Source organism: Azolla caroliniana, unplaced genomic scaffold (assembly GCF_043228905.1).
Source record: "Azolla caroliniana isolate FFs.n. ecotype wild unplaced genomic scaffold, voAzoCaro1.0.p SCAF_319, whole genome shotgun sequence".
In the NCBI taxonomy this organism is placed as follows: Eukaryota; Viridiplantae; Streptophyta; class Polypodiopsida; order Salviniales; family Salviniaceae; genus Azolla; species Azolla caroliniana.
The window spans coordinates 1-18,740 of record NW_028230754.1 but is presented as its reverse complement, the minus strand read 5'-3'; the positions used below and the strand labels follow the sequence as shown (position 1 = coordinate 18,740).

The 18,740-nt window shown below is 40.4% G+C and overlaps 1 protein-coding gene and 1 pseudogene across 2 annotated transcripts; both read left to right on the top strand.

The window, feature by feature from the left end:
- The first annotated feature begins 7,370 nt into the window (after positions 1 to 7,370).
- Positions 7,371 to 10,609, top strand: LOC147848572 (pentatricopeptide repeat-containing protein At2g03380, mitochondrial-like). Its single transcript, XM_087338360.1, has one exon. The coding sequence runs from the start codon at positions 7,487 to 7,489 to the stop codon at positions 9,917 to 9,919; it is 2,433 nt and encodes an 810-aa protein (XP_087194486.1). The 5' UTR covers positions 7,371 to 7,486; the 3' UTR covers positions 9,920 to 10,609.
- A 4,913-nt stretch (positions 10,610 to 15,522) lies between these two features.
- Positions 15,523 to 18,737, top strand: LOC147848571 (putative phospholipid-transporting ATPase 4 pseudogene; annotated as a pseudogene). Its single transcript, XR_015531908.1, has 2 exons — positions 15,523 to 16,965; positions 17,580 to 18,737. The product of XR_015531908.1 is annotated as a putative phospholipid-transporting ATPase 4 pseudogene (transcript).
- The last annotated feature ends 3 nt before the right edge of the window (positions 18,738 to 18,740 follow it).

The window sequence follows — 18,740 nt, the reverse complement described above, 5'->3', positions numbered from 1 at the left end:
ATGCTACAAGTAGCTTTAATGGATAAGGTCCCACATATAAAGAGTGTGGATAATATGGGTCGAAATTTCTTTCACATTGAAGTGAACGAAGGGAGTGATGTATCGCAAATTATCAATATGAAATGTGTAGAACTCAAATACGGAAGATCTCTGTTGTTGGAGTGGCATGCTAATTTCAATGTTATGGATGAGGCTAAGAAAATTGGTAATCCCATGGTGATATCTATGGTATTCCCTAATCTGCCTCGACACTTATATCCGTTGATGCAAAATGTTGGGGAGAAGATTGCCACAATTTGTCCTTCCAAGGCATCCATGGTAGACAAAATCCGAGACTCCCCTAAGATTAGGGTGCTTGTGCAAAGTTTGTCCACACTTCCCTCCCAAATTAGAGTGCATGATGTGGAGGGAAGATTGATAGATGTGGATGTGGAATATGAGGGTTTACCTGGCCAATGTTTCTATTGTAAAAGAAAGGGCCACATTGCCAAGGAATGTCCAAGGAAGATTAATAGAAATGTAAGGGGGGAGAAGGATATTGGGCTGTTAGATAAGCAAGAACCGATAAGGGAGTCAAGATTGAGCAACCTCATTGGGGCTGAGAAGGTGAACAATAGTGCAAATGGCTGGACTCGTGTTTCGGGACGGAAAAATGGCTTGCAACGAGAAGTAAACACGAATACACCTCATGCAGATTTGAGAAATCGTTTTGAAGTGTTGCAAGAAGAGGAGGACCTAGCACAAGACTCAAAGAAAACTATTGTTGAAGAGGTGGTAGTATGTACACCCGAGGTCATGTTAAAAAGTGGAACACTTAGACAAGAATCTACCATGGGCTCCCCTTCCTCTATTGGTAAAAGTGGAAGTATGGGACTGAGAGCAATGAAAGACTGGCTGCGTAATGGGAGATGTCAAGAAAGCTCACCCAACGCTCCTGAAATTAAGTTGCAAGCTGTGGGAGAAAGAAGTAAGGAGGCAAATGTTAGAGTTCCAATCAAATTTGTTAGGTCAAAAATATTGGAAGGGGACATGCTGGACAAGGGATATAAGTTTAGTCAGCAAGCTCTCACAAGACTGACGGATTTGTCACAAGGGGAAGCTCTAGGGCTAAGGGTTTATGTAATTCTTGCTGAACGAAACAAGCTGCCGGCTATAGGCTTCTCTTTTGATCTAACAGACCTAGAGGTTACAACTAGTAACATGCCACGGATCTCCAACTTTATAGAAGTCAAGGCACACAAATACTTTCGCAGCCTACCTATCAATTGGAATGGAGATAATTGGAGGTTGATGTGGCTAAATGCTGGAATGATATGCGGGAGTTTTCATAATTCTTGCATTAAAAAACAGATTTTACTATGCCTAGAGGAGATGATAGACCCTCTTGATGAGGTGTTGCACTTCCATGAGGAGGAAATGGCTGAAGCTACAAGGCAAGATGTTGTTTTAGGATGGGAGAGGATCAAGTCGGGAGGTTGGGCATGGGCTCGTGGGGAGGGACTATGTCCGGCTTGGGAGACCTCACAATTGTTCTCATGAAATTAATCACGTGGAACATACAAGGTCTAGGCGGTAGCAAATGTATGTTGGAGAGGAAGAACCTCCGCCAAGAGTTCAAATCCCCTAGCTTTAGGGGGATCCCAGACATTTTGCTCTTGCAAGAGCACCATTTGAGTGCGAACAGAATCTCGAGTATTGGCAATCCTCTAGCGGGGGATTGGCATACTATTTGGTCCCTAGCGCAAGGTGAGCATGGTAGAAAAGGGGGTGTTTGTACATCTATTAAGAATAATCCAGATATAATTGTTGTGGGCCAAGGCACCATCGTGGAGGGACATGCCATCTATGTGACAATCAGATGGCAACAACGTATCATTGGAATAATAAATGTGTACGCGCCCAATTCGACAGCGATGCGGGCCCTTTTTTGGAGGCAATTGGTTGATGGATTGCCGATGGCAGATGCATGGATCCTCGCAGGGGATTTTAACATGACTATGCACGCAGAAGACAAGGTGGGGGGCATGCATACGGCGGTGCAGGGGTCAGAGCTAGTTGCATGGGATTTGTTGATGGGCAGAATGGGAGTGAAAGATGCTTGGTATGTACTAAAAAAGCCTCGAAGCTCATTATGCTTCTCAAGAGCAGGTTGTAATATAAATGGCTATTGTATGTCTCGCATAGACAGAATATACATAAGCTCGGAACTGGAAAAATATGGTAGCAATGTTGAAATCATCGCAGGTTCAGCTTACTCTGATCACATGCCGGTTTCGATTATGTTGGTCACTCAGAGGCTGAACAAAAGGGACTGCAACTTAAGGATTAGTAATAAGCTTTTTGAGGATGTGGAGGTGAGAAGTAAGATAAGGAGTATATGGGAAAATAATCTAGCTGGTTGTGGTGCTTTGGATAATCTTCAAGGAAAGATTATTGAAACTTCAAAGTATTTGCATGAAGAGACTAAAAATAGATTGGAGAGATCTAAGGAAAGAGAGGTGAGACTAAGAAGATCGATAGCGGCTGCCCAAAGAATGCTCCAGAAAAATCCCAAGTGTCTTTGGTCAAGATCAGGTTTGGAGGCTGCCAAAGAAACACTACAGCGGCTGATTGTGTCAAGAAATAAGATGGTATTCAGGAGTTCAGCAGCTTGGTGGAGCAGGAATGGGGACAAGGTGAACCAACAATTTTTTTAGTTTAAAAAACCGAGCACAATTGGTAACTTCATTCCTAAACTGATCAAGGAGGATGGTTCACTGTCAGAAGATGTATCGGAGATCATGGAGGCAGTCACATCTCACTATAATGGGCTACTATCAAATAATTATAGTCTCCCAGACCAGCCCTCACTGGCAGAATTTGTATTGGAGGGAATGCAACCAAGAATTTCAGAGGTTGCACAAGTTAAGTTGTCAGGGCCACTCTTGGAAGAGGAGGTGTCAGATGCTCTGGCAAGTATATGTAGAACGTCTTGTCCAGGAGACGATAGATTATCAAAAGATTGTTATGAAAAATTTTGGGAAATAATTAAGGTTGACTTGGTTGATGGACTAAATGAGGCATGGGATGATGGGTACCTCCCTGAACATTTTAAAGAGGGACTAATATTTCTAATTCCTAAGGTAAAGGGTATAGTATCATATGTGAGGCAATGGAGACCGATTACGTTGCTCAACACAATCTATAAGATTTTTGCTAATATGCTGGCCAAGAGGGTCAAACCCCACTTACATGCGCTAATTAATGCTGGACAAACAGGATTCATGGAAAATAGATGTATAATTGATAATGTGTTGACCTTTTGGGAAGCGATTGCCCTAGCGAAGAAAACCAATCAACATATTGCATGCCTCATGCTTGACTTTGAGAAGGCATATGATAGAGTACAATGGCCTTTTTTAGACAAAGTCATGGAGCGGTTGGGACTACCCTCAAAATGGAGAGCAGTTGCGTTGGCGCTTTACAAAGGAAGCTTGAGTAGAGTGTTGGTACTAGGGCAACGGGGTCCATCAATTCCATTATGCAAGTCTGTCAGACAGGGGTGCCCATTGGCCCCCTACCTTTATTTATTTATCTCAGAGGCATTCTCTTTCTTTTTAAATAGACCGGATGCAGGAATTCGGGGTTTGGTTGTCCCACATGCTTGTAAGGACTTGTTGGACTCCATGTATGCAGATGACACCATGCTCTATCTGCAAGGCAATGATGCTAATTTACAGCAGGCTGAAAATCGAATTGAGTTGTTTTGTAAAGCATCAGGTGGGAAAATTAATTGGAACAAAAGTAGAGGGTTTTGGGTAAGTCCAAACTCTTGGCCAAATTGGCAACCTAATGCTGATTTTCAATGGGTTCCTAATGGAAGGGTTGTTAAGTATTTGGGCTTTTTGGTGGGAATAGAGATTCAGAAAAATCAGCAACTTGAGCAAGTGAAAGACAAAATCAGAAAAAAGCTTCGGTTATGGGCATCAGTAAAGCTTTCCCTTGCAGGTAGAGTGGTTGTGGTAAACCATATTTTGTTGGCCACCATGTGGCACTCGTTGGCATGCTGGATGTTAGATAAAGAGTGCATAAAAAATATTAAGGCAATGGTGAGAGGGTTCCTTTGGTCGGGTAGAGACCATGAGACTGCTTCAGCTAAAGTGGCCTGGAGTTGTTTGATCAAGGCAAAAAGTCAAGGTGGACTTGGGATGGTGGATCCAGTTCACCAAAGTAAGGCTTTACTTGGTAAGCTCTTGGTGCGAAGTCTCCAACCTGGACCAGAATTGTGGAAATTGCTTCTTAGAGACAGAGCTGAACTCTGGAGTCCGAGGAATGGCGGCCCTTGGAAAACAAAGATGTGGTGGTTGTTCAGTCCAGGCCCTTGGAAAACAAAGGAATCTTGAGTAGAGTGTTGGTACTAGGGCAACGGGGTCCATCAATTCCATTATGCAAGTCTGTCAGACAGGGGTGCCCATTGGCCCCCTACCTTTATTTATTTATCTCAGAGGCATTCTCTTTCTTTTTAAATAGACCGGATGCAGGAATTCGGGGTTTGGTTGTCCCACATGCTTGTAAGGACTTGTTGGACTCCATGTATGCAGATGACACCATGCTCTATCTGCAAGGCAATGATGCTAATTTACAGCAGGCTGAAAATCGAATTGAGTTGTTTTGTAAAGCATCAGGTGGGAAAATTAATTGGAACAAAAGTAGAGGGTTTTGGGTAAGTCCAAACTCTTGGCCAAATTGGCAACCTAATGCTGATTTTCAATGGGTTCCTAATGGAAGGGTTGTTAAGTATTTGGGCTTTTTGGTGGGAATAGAGATTCAGAAAAATCAGCAACTTGAGCAAGTGAAAGACAAAATCAGAAAAAAGCTTCGGTTATGGGCATCAGTAAAGCTTTCCCTTGCAGGTAGAGTGGTTGTGGTAAACCATATTTTGTTGGCCACCATGTGGCACTCGTTGGCATGCTGGATGTTAGATAAAGAGTGCATAAAAAATATTAAGGCAATGGTGAGAGGGTTCCTTTGGTCGGGTAGAGACCATGAGACTGCTTCAGCTAAAGTGGCCTGGAGTTGTTTGATCAAGGCAAAAAGTCAAGGTGGACTTGGGATGGTGGATCCAGTTCACCAAAGTAAGGCTTTACTTGGTAAGCTCTTGGTGCGAAGTCTCCAACCTGGACCAGAATTGTGGAAATTGCTTCTTAGAGACAGAGCTGAACTCTGGAGTCCGAGGAATGGCGGCCCTTGGAAAACAAAGATGTGGTGGTTGTTCAGTCCAGGCCTAACGTTAAAAGAACCTACTAGCATGGAGCATAGGGTGGTCCGCACCATAATGAGGGCCTGGTCAAGTTTAAGAGAGGGGTTGGTCTTAATGCAGCCAAAAACAATGGAGGAACAACTCCGTCAACCTCTGTTTTGGAACCCCAGGATTCGAAGTGATGATGGTATGATGCTTGGTCAGAAAAAATACTTGCCATGGGGAAAAATGGTAGGGTACAATGTTAGTTCAGTAAGAGACTGGGAGGAGTTCAAAAGGAGAAGAAGGGAGGGTCTGGTTGGAAGTCCTAGATTTACCGGCAGGCTGGAAAAGGTTACCCACTTGATAGATAAGGTTGTTGATGGTCTAGCTAGGCTGAATGAAGAAGAGGGGGTTTGGTTTGGGTGGTTTGTAGGTGAGGGCGATGCATAAATTATCCGAGGCAGGTGCCCATCTAATGAGTATCGTTTGTGGGGCAACCTAAGTGCTTTGGCAGACAATGGCCAGTGGTTGGCAGTGCGAGTGGCAATGTTGGAAGGTAAGAAGTGGCAAGTAAACCCGGACCCAGGGAAGCTGGAATCTGATCGTAAACTCTGGATAGTTGACAACAAGCCCATATGTGATCTGGATTGGGATCCACTAGAGGTGTGGTGGCAGAAACCGAGAACGGACAAACTTGAACGGTTTTTCGAGTACACTACCAAGCTAGGAAGGCAAATCATTGGCTCTAAATTGATGGGTGCTGGCCTAACTCGCAATAGTTGGAAGGATAAAGGCATTTCTGATGACTGGTTGAAGTCGTTTTGGAGGAGGCTATGGGCGTTCGATATGCCAGAAAAAATAAAGCTTTGGTTGTGGCTTCTTAGTCACAAAGCGGTGCCGGTGGGGGAGTGGCTTAGGTGTCGTGGTGGTGAGGCTGGATGCAAAAGTTGTGGACACCCTTTGGAATCAATTCCTCATTGTTTTTGGAATTGCAGCGAGGCTATTAACATTTGGGGTAGAAGTCTCAGGATAGTGGCAGCATGCGGAGTGAATGGGAGAGTTGTATGGGGGTCCGTACAAGGGCTGAAGTTAACAGGGGAAGGCTGGGCTGAACAGTTAAACCCCCACGGACATGGTTTTATAGTGCAGGATGGCAAGGTGTTTCAACGGGCTGGAGTTCGACATGGCACTAACTCAGAATTTTTTGAAGAGATATGGATGATGGTGTCTTGTTTATCGGTCTGGCACATTTGGACCAACCGTTGTAAATTTGTTTTTCAACAACAAAAGATCCCTAGGGGTGAGGTATTATTAAATATCTGATTTGAGTTGGTATCTTGGCTGCGGGGACGATACGACTCAATTAAGGGGGAATCTGATGCAGCTGAAAGATCTCGATCAAAGTTCTTGTTGAAATGGGGTAATTCTCCTATGGTGGGCAGATCATCATCAGGGCCTCAATGGAACTACCAAGCACCCCGATGGCTGTTTCCAGTTTCCAACAGCGTCTAGGAGCTGTAAATCTGTATAGACATGGTACAAATTATTAGGTTATTGGAGTTGTCTGGATACGTTTGTTGAAAATGAGGTGGGGACTATGTCCACTTTGGTGGGAAGGCCAGAGTGAGGGCTAGTGAGAAGAACTTTGGGTGTTCTATGATGTAATTTTGTTGGCTAACTAATGCGAAGTAGTGTTTTTTTGGAAAAAAAAAAAAAAAACATATGTAATTGTGTATATTGAACAAACAAAGAAAGGAAGAAAGAAAGAAAGAAAGAGAGGATGAGGTTTGATGGCTAAGGTCTTTTCTTTCACTAAACCCTCCAAAAGAAAACACTAAGGTTTGTGATTTCAAACATACTATGAATCATACGTACCATACGTACATTCGCATTCGCAAAATGTTTCAATCATTCGGGTATGGTAAATACCATACTTTTGTATTCCTTATTTATTGTAACTTATAATGTAAGAAAGTAAAGATAAAAAGTGTAAAAAAAACATACGAATGTTTTGATAACATAGTCATTCGTTTGCATTCGTATGAAAACGAATGTTTGCCAATGCATTCGAGTATATTACGTACTATGATTTCAATAATCATTATTAAGCTTCTCCCCTGTTCTTGCCTCCTCAGAAAGACACACACACTTCAGCAAGAGCGCGCCATGGTCTCATGATGATGGTTCCTCTCTCTCTCAGAAAGATAGAAGAAGATTAAGAAAGAAGCAGGGTTACAGATAGATAGATAGATAGATAGATAAGAAATGTTCCATGTTTCTTATGTCAAATCAGAGAATGTCTCCACAACTCTTCACTTCCCAGATCCCTACCTCCTTCTCGGTCTTATGAAAACTTGTGGGAAACAAAAGGATCTGCTCAAAGCAAGAAGGATACATGCCGATATTGTCAACACAGATTTGCTCCTCAAGGATCTTAGGATAAGCAATGGTTTGCTTAATATGTATGTTAGATGTGGTGCTATTGAAGATGTATTAAGAGTTTTTCGTGAACTTCCTACGCACACAGTTGAATCTTGGAATGCGATTATTGCTTGCTATGCACATCATGGTTTTGGCCATGAAGCTATTCGATGTTTTATGTATATGAGAGATAAAGGTGTCTCTCCAAATGCATTCACATTTGGTTGCCTTTTGAAAGCATGTATCATGATTGGGTCTCTCAAGATCGGAGAAGAAATAGATGGTGAGATAAGACAGATGGGTCTTTTGGAAGACAATGTTGTGCTTGGAACTTCATTGGTCGATATGTATGCTAAGTTTGGGGTCATGTGGAAAGCTCGTCAAGTATTTGATGAGATGCCTGCTCGTAATGTCATAACTTGGAATGCATTGATCAGTGGATATGTCCACCATGGTCTGGGTAATGAGGCCATAATGTGTTTCGAGCATATGAAAGATGAGGGTTCCTCTCCAAATGTGGTTACTTTTAGTTGCGTTTTGAAAGCATGTGGCAATACAAGGTCTCTCGAAACCGGAGAAAATATACATGCTGAAGTTAACAAGCAAGGGTTATTAAGAGATGAGAATATCATTCTCGGCACGGCTATAGTGGATATGTATGCCAAATGCGGTGTTCTTGGAAAAGCAAGGGAAGTGTTCGATGAGCTTCCTAAACGGAATATTGTATCGTGGAATGCATTAATTGCTGGTTATGCTCAACATGAGTGTAGCCATGAAGCATTAAAGTGCTTTGAGCTTATGCAAGATCAAGGGTTTGTTCCCAATGCCATAACTTTTAGTTGCATTTTGAAAGCTTGTGGGAGCATAGGGTCCATAGCAGTGGGAGAGAGAATACACAAAGAAGCTAACAAGCAAGGGTTATTAGAAGAAAATGTAGTACTTGGCACAGCATTGCTCGACATGTATGCCAAATGTGGTGTGCTTGTGAAAGCACGAGAAGTATTTGAAAATCTTCCAAGAAGGAATGTAGTATCATGGACTGCATTGATTGCTGGGTACACCCAACATGGATATGCTGATGAAGCGTTAAATTGCTTCAAGAGAATGATAGATGAGGGTCTCTCCCCTAACACTGTCACTTTTGTAAGCATTTTGAAGGCTTGCAGCAGTGTAGCATCTCTAAAGATGGGGGAAGAGATCCATGGTGAAGTGAAGAAAAAGGGGTTATTGGGAGACATGGTGCTTGGCACTGCATTGGTGGATATGTATGCGAAATGTGGGGTTCTCATTAAGGCCCAAGAAGTATTCGATGAACTTCCAGAGCGGAATGTTGTATCTTGGAGTGCCTTGGTGTCTGGTTATGCCCAACATGGTTACGGTGAAGAAGCAGTGAAATACTTCCATAGAATGCAAGCCGAAGGTGTCTCCCCTAATGCAATCACCTTTGTTTCCATCTTGAAAGCTTGTGGAAACATAGGGTCTCTGAACACTGGAGGCGAGATACATAAGGAAGTCATGAAGCAAATGTTGCTAGAAGATAACCTCGTCCTCGGCGTAGCATTGCTAGACATGTATGCCAAATGTGGTGTGCTTGTAAAAGCACAAGAAGTATTCGATACACTTCTTATACAAGATGTTGTACCCTGGAATGCACTCATGGCTGGCTATGCTCAGCTAGGACACGCAAAAGAAGTGTTGAATCTGTTCAATAAAATGAGGGGAAAAGGTATTGTGCCAAATCTAGTTACTTTCCTCATTATGCTAACTGCTTGTAGCCATGCAGGGCTCGTGGAAGAAGGACAAACACTCTTCAATGATATGAGCATCATTTATCAACTCACTCCGAATTTAGAACACTATACGTGTATGGTCGATCTTTTTAGCCGATCAGGACACTTTGATAAAGCTATTGCTGTGATTGAGACAGTTCAATCTTCTGATCGTCTTCCACTATGGTTAGTTCTTTTGGGTGCATGCCATAAATGGGTAAACACCGAGGTTGGGATGTGGGCTTTTGAGCAATCAGTGCGAATGAACGGAGAATGTGGTTCTGCATATGTCTTCATGGGAAACATATGTGCTGCGTCGGGTATGCATTCCGAAGTAATTGAAATGAATGCTTTGAGGGTGCAAACTAATACAAATTATAGTAAGTGTCAACCAAATATGTGCAATAATGCAAAGTTGGGAGATGATCAGAATATATTATCCCACCAATCGTGTCCCACAAATTTGCATTGGGTATTGGAAACTGTATATCATGATGTGAATAGCTAAAAGATGTTCTTTGGAAACCATGTATTATACTTCCTTTTTATGATGGTTAGATGGTTGTTTGCAGCTTGAAGTTTTGAGAATACGTTATTTCATTGAAGTATATGCATGATGCTCAATATTTGTCATGGGAGGTCGAATGGAGAAAGGGCTGATAGCCATCCTGGACCATATTATGAACAGACATTATGTAACATTAGATCATTGATTGATGCAGTAGAACATTCTTTGATGCATGGACACTTGATAGGATAGTGGTTGGACAACTTCTCTAGTACAACTTAAAAAGTAATCTCTCGTAGAGGTATGGGGGTGCACACCCCAGTTTAGTTTGGAGATGCCAATGCACCACATTTATGATGTGTTATAATCAGATGCAACGGTTGTACTAGGAAATGCATGTCTTTGCTCACACTCAATAATATTCATTTGATTTGTTGAAGTTGTCAGTCAAAAAGACTTTTAGAGGGAATGAAATCCAAGATGGAAATATGTGTGACAGCTATCAATGGAGAGAGAGGATTATCAAATTCATGTGTTAGTCCATTCGTCTATGACACTTTTGGCCATTCTAGTTTTCCATAATTCCCAAAATCAAACAGAGCTATGATTTTTGAAAATGTATTACGAAATAAATGCAAAATGTAACGCTTAACAGAATAAATATTTTATGGTCGATTTTGGTAAAGGGGTGGCATTTTTGGGAATCATGCCAACTAAGAGTAGCATTTTGATTCATTATGTGCATTACTTGTAGACCATGGGTCCTATGTCCTGCTTATTTCTGAATTTATTGTGCATACCTCGAATGAATATTTTTTGTCATTATAAAGCACGGCTGTCAGCCGCGTTATTAGAATAGGATAAAATGAGAACAACAACATTTTGATATGGGAAAGACTTTAGAATTAAGCCTAAGTTTGACTTTGTTTTTGAAAAACTAGAAACCCTCTTGGAAGTTATACACCTCAATACTTGAGCCTTATTCACAAAGAGGGTTCGCTATACATCACTCCATTCTATATCACATGCATTCAACACTCAAATTAAAAACCCCAAACTTTTTTGTAAATCTTTCATGGCTTAAATATTCCCTTTTTCTTTTATATACAAACTCTTTCTATCGTATGCAAATTGGATGTGTAGGAAATGTATTGAAAAATATCTTTGATTGAAACAACATGACAAAGTTACATATACACTATGGACCATGGTGACAAACCCCCTTCCCTCCTTGAGATTTCATTTGCTAAAATCTTGTATATTTTTCCAACTTTCCAGAAGCCCCTTTTGGAATCAAGACCCAATGTTATGTACAATTCTTTGAATTTGAAGATTGGGTCCTGATTGTGAAAGGGGCTTCTAGAAAGCTGAAAAAATAGACATACATACATGATGACTCCTTTAATCACCAGTTTGCGTGCATGCTTTGTGAAAATGTATCAACCAAATATAAGCAAAAACACGTTTTGATTGTTGACAAACGGGGAAGCAAAAAAGCACTTTTCCCTTGAGGTATACTGTATGAAAGAATGTATGAGAGGCTAGGGTCTTTCCTAAATATTGGAACATGGTTGCATTGGGAAAGAGAAATATAAATCCGACTTTACATTGTCAAAAGTTCTTGAAAATTTGTTAGAGTTTTGAGAAATATCTTCTTGACTAACACTTCTTGAGGAAAAAGATAGATTGTTTTAATGAATATCAAAATTTTACAATACTTGTATTTTTTTATTGTTTCCAATATCTTAATAATTAGGTATTTCTACATGGACAAATATTTAGATTTGAATTGTATTGAAACAACTAGAAATGTGGGAAAAATATTAGATTTATATGTAATGTTACAATGAAAGTTAGTATAAAGAATGACAAGTGGTTAAACCTCTTGATGCTTTTTATAGACATGTAATTAGAATCATTTTTCTAATGGCCTAATCCTGTAATAGAAATCAAATTAAGACATTAGCCTCAATGGGTTTATCATGGACTTCACTAAAACCAAAATGTGGAAGTAATTATTTAACTATGAAAATATACGCCCAATGCACACAACACACACCCTCAATTACAAACGTATTGTCTAGTGGTTAACACACCATTTTAGATCCGTTTGATTATTTTACTCGAGGGAGGGGAGTTGGATCTATCCTTATATGTGTTTGCATTTCATTGTAAACACTAAATAATCATAAACCGATAACAAATAAAATGCTCTTACCTTTGTACGTTTGTGTTTCTGGGTACACAGAAAAGCAACAATGAATTATGAGCTTAGACATACTCCATATAACAAAATTGTTGTGAATGCTACAACTAACCTCGTGAAGTGTGATTCACAAGGAGAGTTTGTTACTAAATCATATAACACAAGAATACTTTTTCACTTTAATTTACTAGCAACTAGCCAAAACAAATGTTTTGTTTATTTATTCATAGAGTGGGCCACACTGATGATGGCAAGTTGTAAGAGAGAATATTTGTGTTTTTGTATACATGTTAGGATGTTAGAAGGTCTCGAAGTAAGACAACGTGAGTTGTAAGAGAGCATCTTTATGCTTTTGTATACATATATGGTAGGATGTTAGAAGGTCTCAAACTAAGATGGTGTTTTGTTTGCAACTACTTATGGTAGATGTACCATACGGTACATGCAATTGTAGAAAACCCCAAACCGGTGACTCAACAATATGGTATTGCCCCAATTCACAACAATGTTATATTTTGTGTGTCTAGTTTACCTTTGCACACCAAGGAATCAATCAAGAGTTTTTAATGGTTGGACTCCCAAACTCGAAATGCTCTATGTTTTGATTACCTAATTGCTAGTTATACTAGAGCAATAAGTATGAGTTTTGAAGCTACTACTTTGCAAGAATGCGAGTAACTCCAAGGAATTTCATCCAATACCATCATACATGGTTTTTTTGTTTGAAGGCATGTAACAAGTTGGGAGTTGTAGAGAAACCTTGCAAATTATCTTATTGGAAAAAACTTGGTTCAACACATACTTCCGATCAAATACGCATGTCATATCTTCTATGAGTTATCGTTGAGAAAATAATTTGGAATCAAATGTCATTATAAGGGCCATGTTATTTACGCGTTACTCAAAGACATGTGTAGATCCTATTTACTCAATTGATTCAACTTAATAAGTTCCATAAAGCCTAACGAAATCCTTCGCCAAAGTCTTTTTATCTCCACACTACACCATCTGGAAATGTTTGATGGACACCGATCACCTTTTATGGCATCAACACTACCATAAATTTATAGAACAATATGTCGTTTTGAGAAGAAAGGAAACAATGTGGTGAAAGTTGTTGGTTATTGTTGTTTATAGATCTCTTCATGTAAGAGCTTGGGTTGCATTGGGCACATATTTGTGCTCTCCATTGGAGCCTAGGAGTGATCTTTAAAAAAATACACAATCTACATGAGGCTACATTCTCTACGCGGTAAACAATATTGTCTTACTAGTTACAACACTCTTTTTAGATTTCATTGTATGACCTTTTGAGGATGTTACAATATATCATTATTTGGTCGTGGGTCGATATTGAAATCAAGAACTTTAAAACATGAGTTTTGTTTAGCGCATTTTGGTCTTTTTGATAGTATAGTTGCCTATAAGGCATCGTAAACAACTTTTTTGACTTTAGTTTCAAAGAAGGTAAATAAGAGAACCTTCAATGTACGCGTTCTTATGTCTACAAGTAGAGATGTGCTAGAGAGATAATTTTAGGTTGATTGCGATTGAAATGAGACATAATAATTCATCTCCGTTGAGTAATAAGCCTTTGTAGAGAATCGTCTAATTCATAATCTCTATATATTGCCACACCATTATCAACTAGTTTTCTTCTTCACCAACCACGTTCTTCTTTCATATAATTCAATCCTTATTATTCTTGTGCCACGATGGCACCATCCTCTCTTACAAATAATTCATCTCATCATGCGACTTACTTTTCTATTTCCCACATCCTAAAGCCGAGAACATTTCAAAGCGAGTATTATACCTCACATTTTGAAGAATATTTTGCGCTTTACATCTCGAATGGGATTCATGGCCCTAAACATGTTGGCCATACACACACACACATCCAAAGATCACAACCTTTTTTAAAAACCAAGAATGATGTTAATTTCCTTTTTTCAAATGACATTTCGTGTTTGCTTCGATTTCAAAGAGTTGTCCACGCTTTTTGCATTTTCTCTGTTATTTTACTATTGTTATCTTTCATCGCGAAGAGTGTTCTGTCCATCCAAGGATCCCACGTGTTTCTGGAAGGAGAAGCTATGAGCGAAGCTTTTGGGTGAGGGGTTTGACCATCTAGAAGGTCTTTTTTGAACAATCCACAATAGGAGGCCAACTAATATTGCGATGATCATACGCAGGGTCTCTCAAAGATATTCGACACTTTCCAATGTTGCAGGCGGATGGACGGATCCACAATAATTGTGATCTTTGAGGGTGGGACTCAGGGGTCTCTCTCGAAATTCGCGACACATTTCGATGCTACAGGCGGGCGGACAAATCTGGTGCCCGACAGTAAATCGATTGGCAAAAGCCATCGGGGTTCCCGAGTTTAAAGAAGAGGTTCGTTCTAGAGCGATGGCCGGCCGGGTGGGCGGATGGATGGATGGACGGAAAAGAAAGCCTCCGGGACACTTTTCGATGCTACGGGCAGGCGGGTGAGCAAAAGCCCTCGGGATTCCCGAGTTTAAAGAAGAGGTTCGTTCTAGAGCAATGGGCGGGCGGGCGGATGGATGGATGGACGGGAAAGAAAGCCTTTGGGACACTTTTCGATGCTACGGGCAGGCAGGTGGGCAAAAGCCCTCGGGATTCCCGAGTTTAAAGAAGAGGTTCGTTCTAGAGCGATGGGCGGGCGGATGGATGGACGGGAAAGAAAGCCTTTGGGACACTTTTCGATGCTACGGGCGGGCGGACAGGTCTGGTGCCTGACAGCAGGCCAATGGCAAAAAGCCTCGGGATTCTTGAGTTTAAAGAAGAAGGTCTAGAGTGATGGGCGGGGCGGGGCGGGTGGACGGACGGGAAAGAAAGCCTCCGGGATTCACAAGTTTTAAAAGAGGAAGTCCGACTGCTTTGGACGGAAAATGGGCGGCTGACGGCGACTGACGGCGGTGGATGACGGCGACTGACGGCCGGAACAGACAGCCGGAAAGACAGAGACTGAGAGAGACTGAGAGAGAGACCCATTCAAAATTCTGACTGCAGGAAAGAGCAGCGTGGAAGGAGAAGACCACAAAAACCCTAACCCTAACCCTTCTCTTCTCCTCCACGTTATTCCTTCCTTCCTTCCCATCCGATCCGATCCGATCATCTCTGTTCTGTCCTCCTCTGATTCGCCCGTCTTCTCCGTTAGGGTTAGGGTTTCTTCTTCTTCTCCTTCTTCTTTCCGTTCCTGTTCCCCTTCCCCGCTACCATCTCCTCCCCTGCGAATTCCCTGCGAATTCCCTTTGTTCCCAGATTCCTCTCAAATCTGTTGCTCGATATTCCGTTTCTCCTTCAAAATCCATAGAACAAACTCGATCTTCTTCTTCTTCTTCTTCTTCTTCTTCTTCTTCTTCTTCTGTTCTTTTTTCCTGATCTACTGCAAAGGTATATTCATATCAATCCTCTTTACTTCCATTTCGCATGAACGTAGCAATGTATACGCACGAATTCCAATCTTGACTTCTAAAGCCTTCTTCTTCTTCTTCTTCTTCTGCAACAATGCAATGTATAAAGATTCAATAAGGATATCGATTTGATCTGCCCTTCTGCAACGTGTACCGTAAAGACATTGAACCAAATTTGTTCTTGTAAATCCATTGTTAGGTGTATTCAACCGTCGTTGTTCTCCCACTATTTCTGAGCTTTTCCCACACTCCTCTATGTGGGGATGAATCGATCAGCTATTTTTTGAGCAGAAATTGCGTCACAACAATTCGCTCCTTGTTGATCAAAATTTCTGCATTTTTTCGTTCTCAGGTTAACTGATTGATCGATTCCCTTTAACCACTAAAAAGGCATCAGAAAAGATAGCTTATTTTCTTCAAGATTCTGTACTGGGTTGTGCAATCAAGCCATTCTCTCTTTTATGCTGGAATTGCATCAGAATTTGGATTCTATCATAGCTTTTTTTCTAACAGAAGATTGCGTCAGGAATCGAGTTTCTTTCTACAAGAATCTGTTTCCTTGTCAGAGAACTTGATCAATCAGTTCTACAATTTGATCACAAAAAGATTGCATCAGGAATTTGGCTTCTCTCGACAAGATACTGTCTTCTTGTGGAGTAATTAATTAGCTCTCTATAATAATCACAAAGGAAGTATCAGAAATTTGGCCTTCATATCTGCTTTTTTCAAGATTCTGTCCCTGTCGAGCAATCAAAAAATCAAGAGTTCATCTTCTAACCACGAAATTTGCAGATAAATTTGGATTGTTTTCACGAGAATCCATTCTCTTATAAGGAATTGATCAATTCATACCTTCTAAGTACCAAAAGGTATCAGAAAAAGTTAGATTCTTTCTTGCAAGTGCTTTTCCTCTATCGAGCAATCAAGTGGTTTTCTTTCAGAGTTTTTGGTTTCCATAGCTTCTTCGTTTCACAAAAATGCCCCCGAAACAGGAAGATCGGAAAGATCAAAAGAGGAAAGGAAAGCTAAGACTAAGCAAGCTTTACTCATATGCATGTGTAAGGCCAACAGTATTGGAAGCAGATGATTTAGTTCCTTTAGGAGGTCCTGGATTCTCTAGAGTTGTTTTTTGTAATCAACCAGGAAGGCATAAATCAAAGCCATTCAAATATAGAGATAACTATGTTTCCACCACAAAATATAATATTGTCACATTTTTACCTAAAGCTTTGTTTGAGCAGTTTCGAAGGGTTGCAAATTTGTATTTCCTTATGACTGCAGCTTTGTCTCTCACACCATTGACGCCGTTTTCTGCTACCTCAGTCATTCTTCCACTTGCTTTTGTGGTGGGAGTTAGTATGCTCAAGGAAGCTATTGAAGATTGGCGAAGATATTTGCAGGTATTTTTATTGGTTATTTTGCAGTGTTTGTGTTTTTAATGGTAATTATATTCAGTATATGAGTTAGTATTGTTATTTGTATCGGATGTAAATGCTCTGGGAAAAAAGTGCCTAATGCCAATTGTAAAGTTTCAGTTTCTGGTCTACTTTTATAATTCTTGTAGTATTTTCTCCTAATTTCCTATTATATCACAAAAATGCAGGTTGGTTTTGTTGGCTAAGGAAGGAAATTGTAATATATTATCGCCCCTTGTATTATTCACTTAATTTTGCCTAGATTTTTGAAGTAATTTAACTGAAAAAATGCTTAAAAAGAAACAAAATGTGAAAAAAATAGATATTTTTTCTGCACTATCTCATTGCTCCATATTATCTTACTTTACTAAAATGCCGGTTGTTGGTTTCAAGTTGCTTGTTGGAAATATACATTTAAGGGAATGAAATCTGGCAGACATGTATAGTTTGTCTGCCATATGCCTATTAGTTTGTAATATTGACTCATATTGTCCTATTACTGTAAACTAGGAAGAAACATTTTGCATAGAATGATTTATGTCTGTCAGCATTATGGTCATTGCCATTCTATTATTGACTAGTGTCCATGAACTTTCCAGGATAATGAAGTAAACAATCGGAAAGTAAAGGTGCATTCCAACAATGGGAAGTTTGTTGACGTCGAATGGCAACATATTCGAGTTGGAGATGTAGTTCAGGTCCAGAGAGATCAATTCTTTCCAGCAGATCTTCTTATGCTTTCATCAAGCTATCCTGATGGCGTTTGCTATGTGGAAACCATGAATCTAGATGGAGAGACCAACTTGAAGTTGAAGAAAACACTCGAACCCACCTTGGAACTAGAAGGGGATGATAATTTTGCTGAATTTGTTGGGATTATTCGGTGCGAGGACCCCAATCCGAACCTCTACAGTTTTGTTGGCAATATAGAGTATGATGGTGCTACCTTGTCACTAGGTCCACAACAAATCTTGCTAAGGGATTCCAAGCTTCGGAATACACAATATGTGTATGGTGTTGTGATCTTCAGTGGCCATGAAACGAAAGTTATGCAGAATGCAACGGATCCTCCCTCTAAGAGGAGCAGGATTGAGCGGAGAATGGATTATATCGTTTATTTTCTGTTCAGTGTGCTTCTGCTTATTTCCATCATTGGAGCAATAGTGTTTGGGATAAGGACAAAACTCGACATGCCGAATTGGTGGTATATGCGCCCAGATAATACATCCAATGACTTCAATCCAAATAATGCTGTTTTATCTGCATTTTATCAGTTTATTACTGCCCTTATCTTGTATGGGTACCTCATTCCGATCTCGCTTTATATCTCGTTAGAAGTTGTTAAGCTATTTCAGGCAAGGTTAATAGACCAAGACATCCACATGTACTATGAAGAAACTGATAAGCCAGCTCATTCACGTACATCGAATCTAAATGAGGAACTTGGCCAAGTCGATACAATTCTTTCAGATAAGACCGGAACTCTGACTTGTAATCAAATGGATTTCTTAAAAGCTTCTATAGCTGGAGTCTCTTATGGAGTGGGGGTTACTGAAGTGGAGAAAGCTACTGCTAAGAGGATGAAAAAGAATGATCAAATAATTAGTGATATTCCCTCTGAAATCCCAATGAAGGTTGATGACAACGAAGGGATTGAAATGGCAGACATGCCCCATGTGAAAGGATTCAACTTCTATGACAAACGAATCATGAATGGAAAATGGGCGCTTGAAGCTAAGCCAGAGGTAATTCAAATGTTT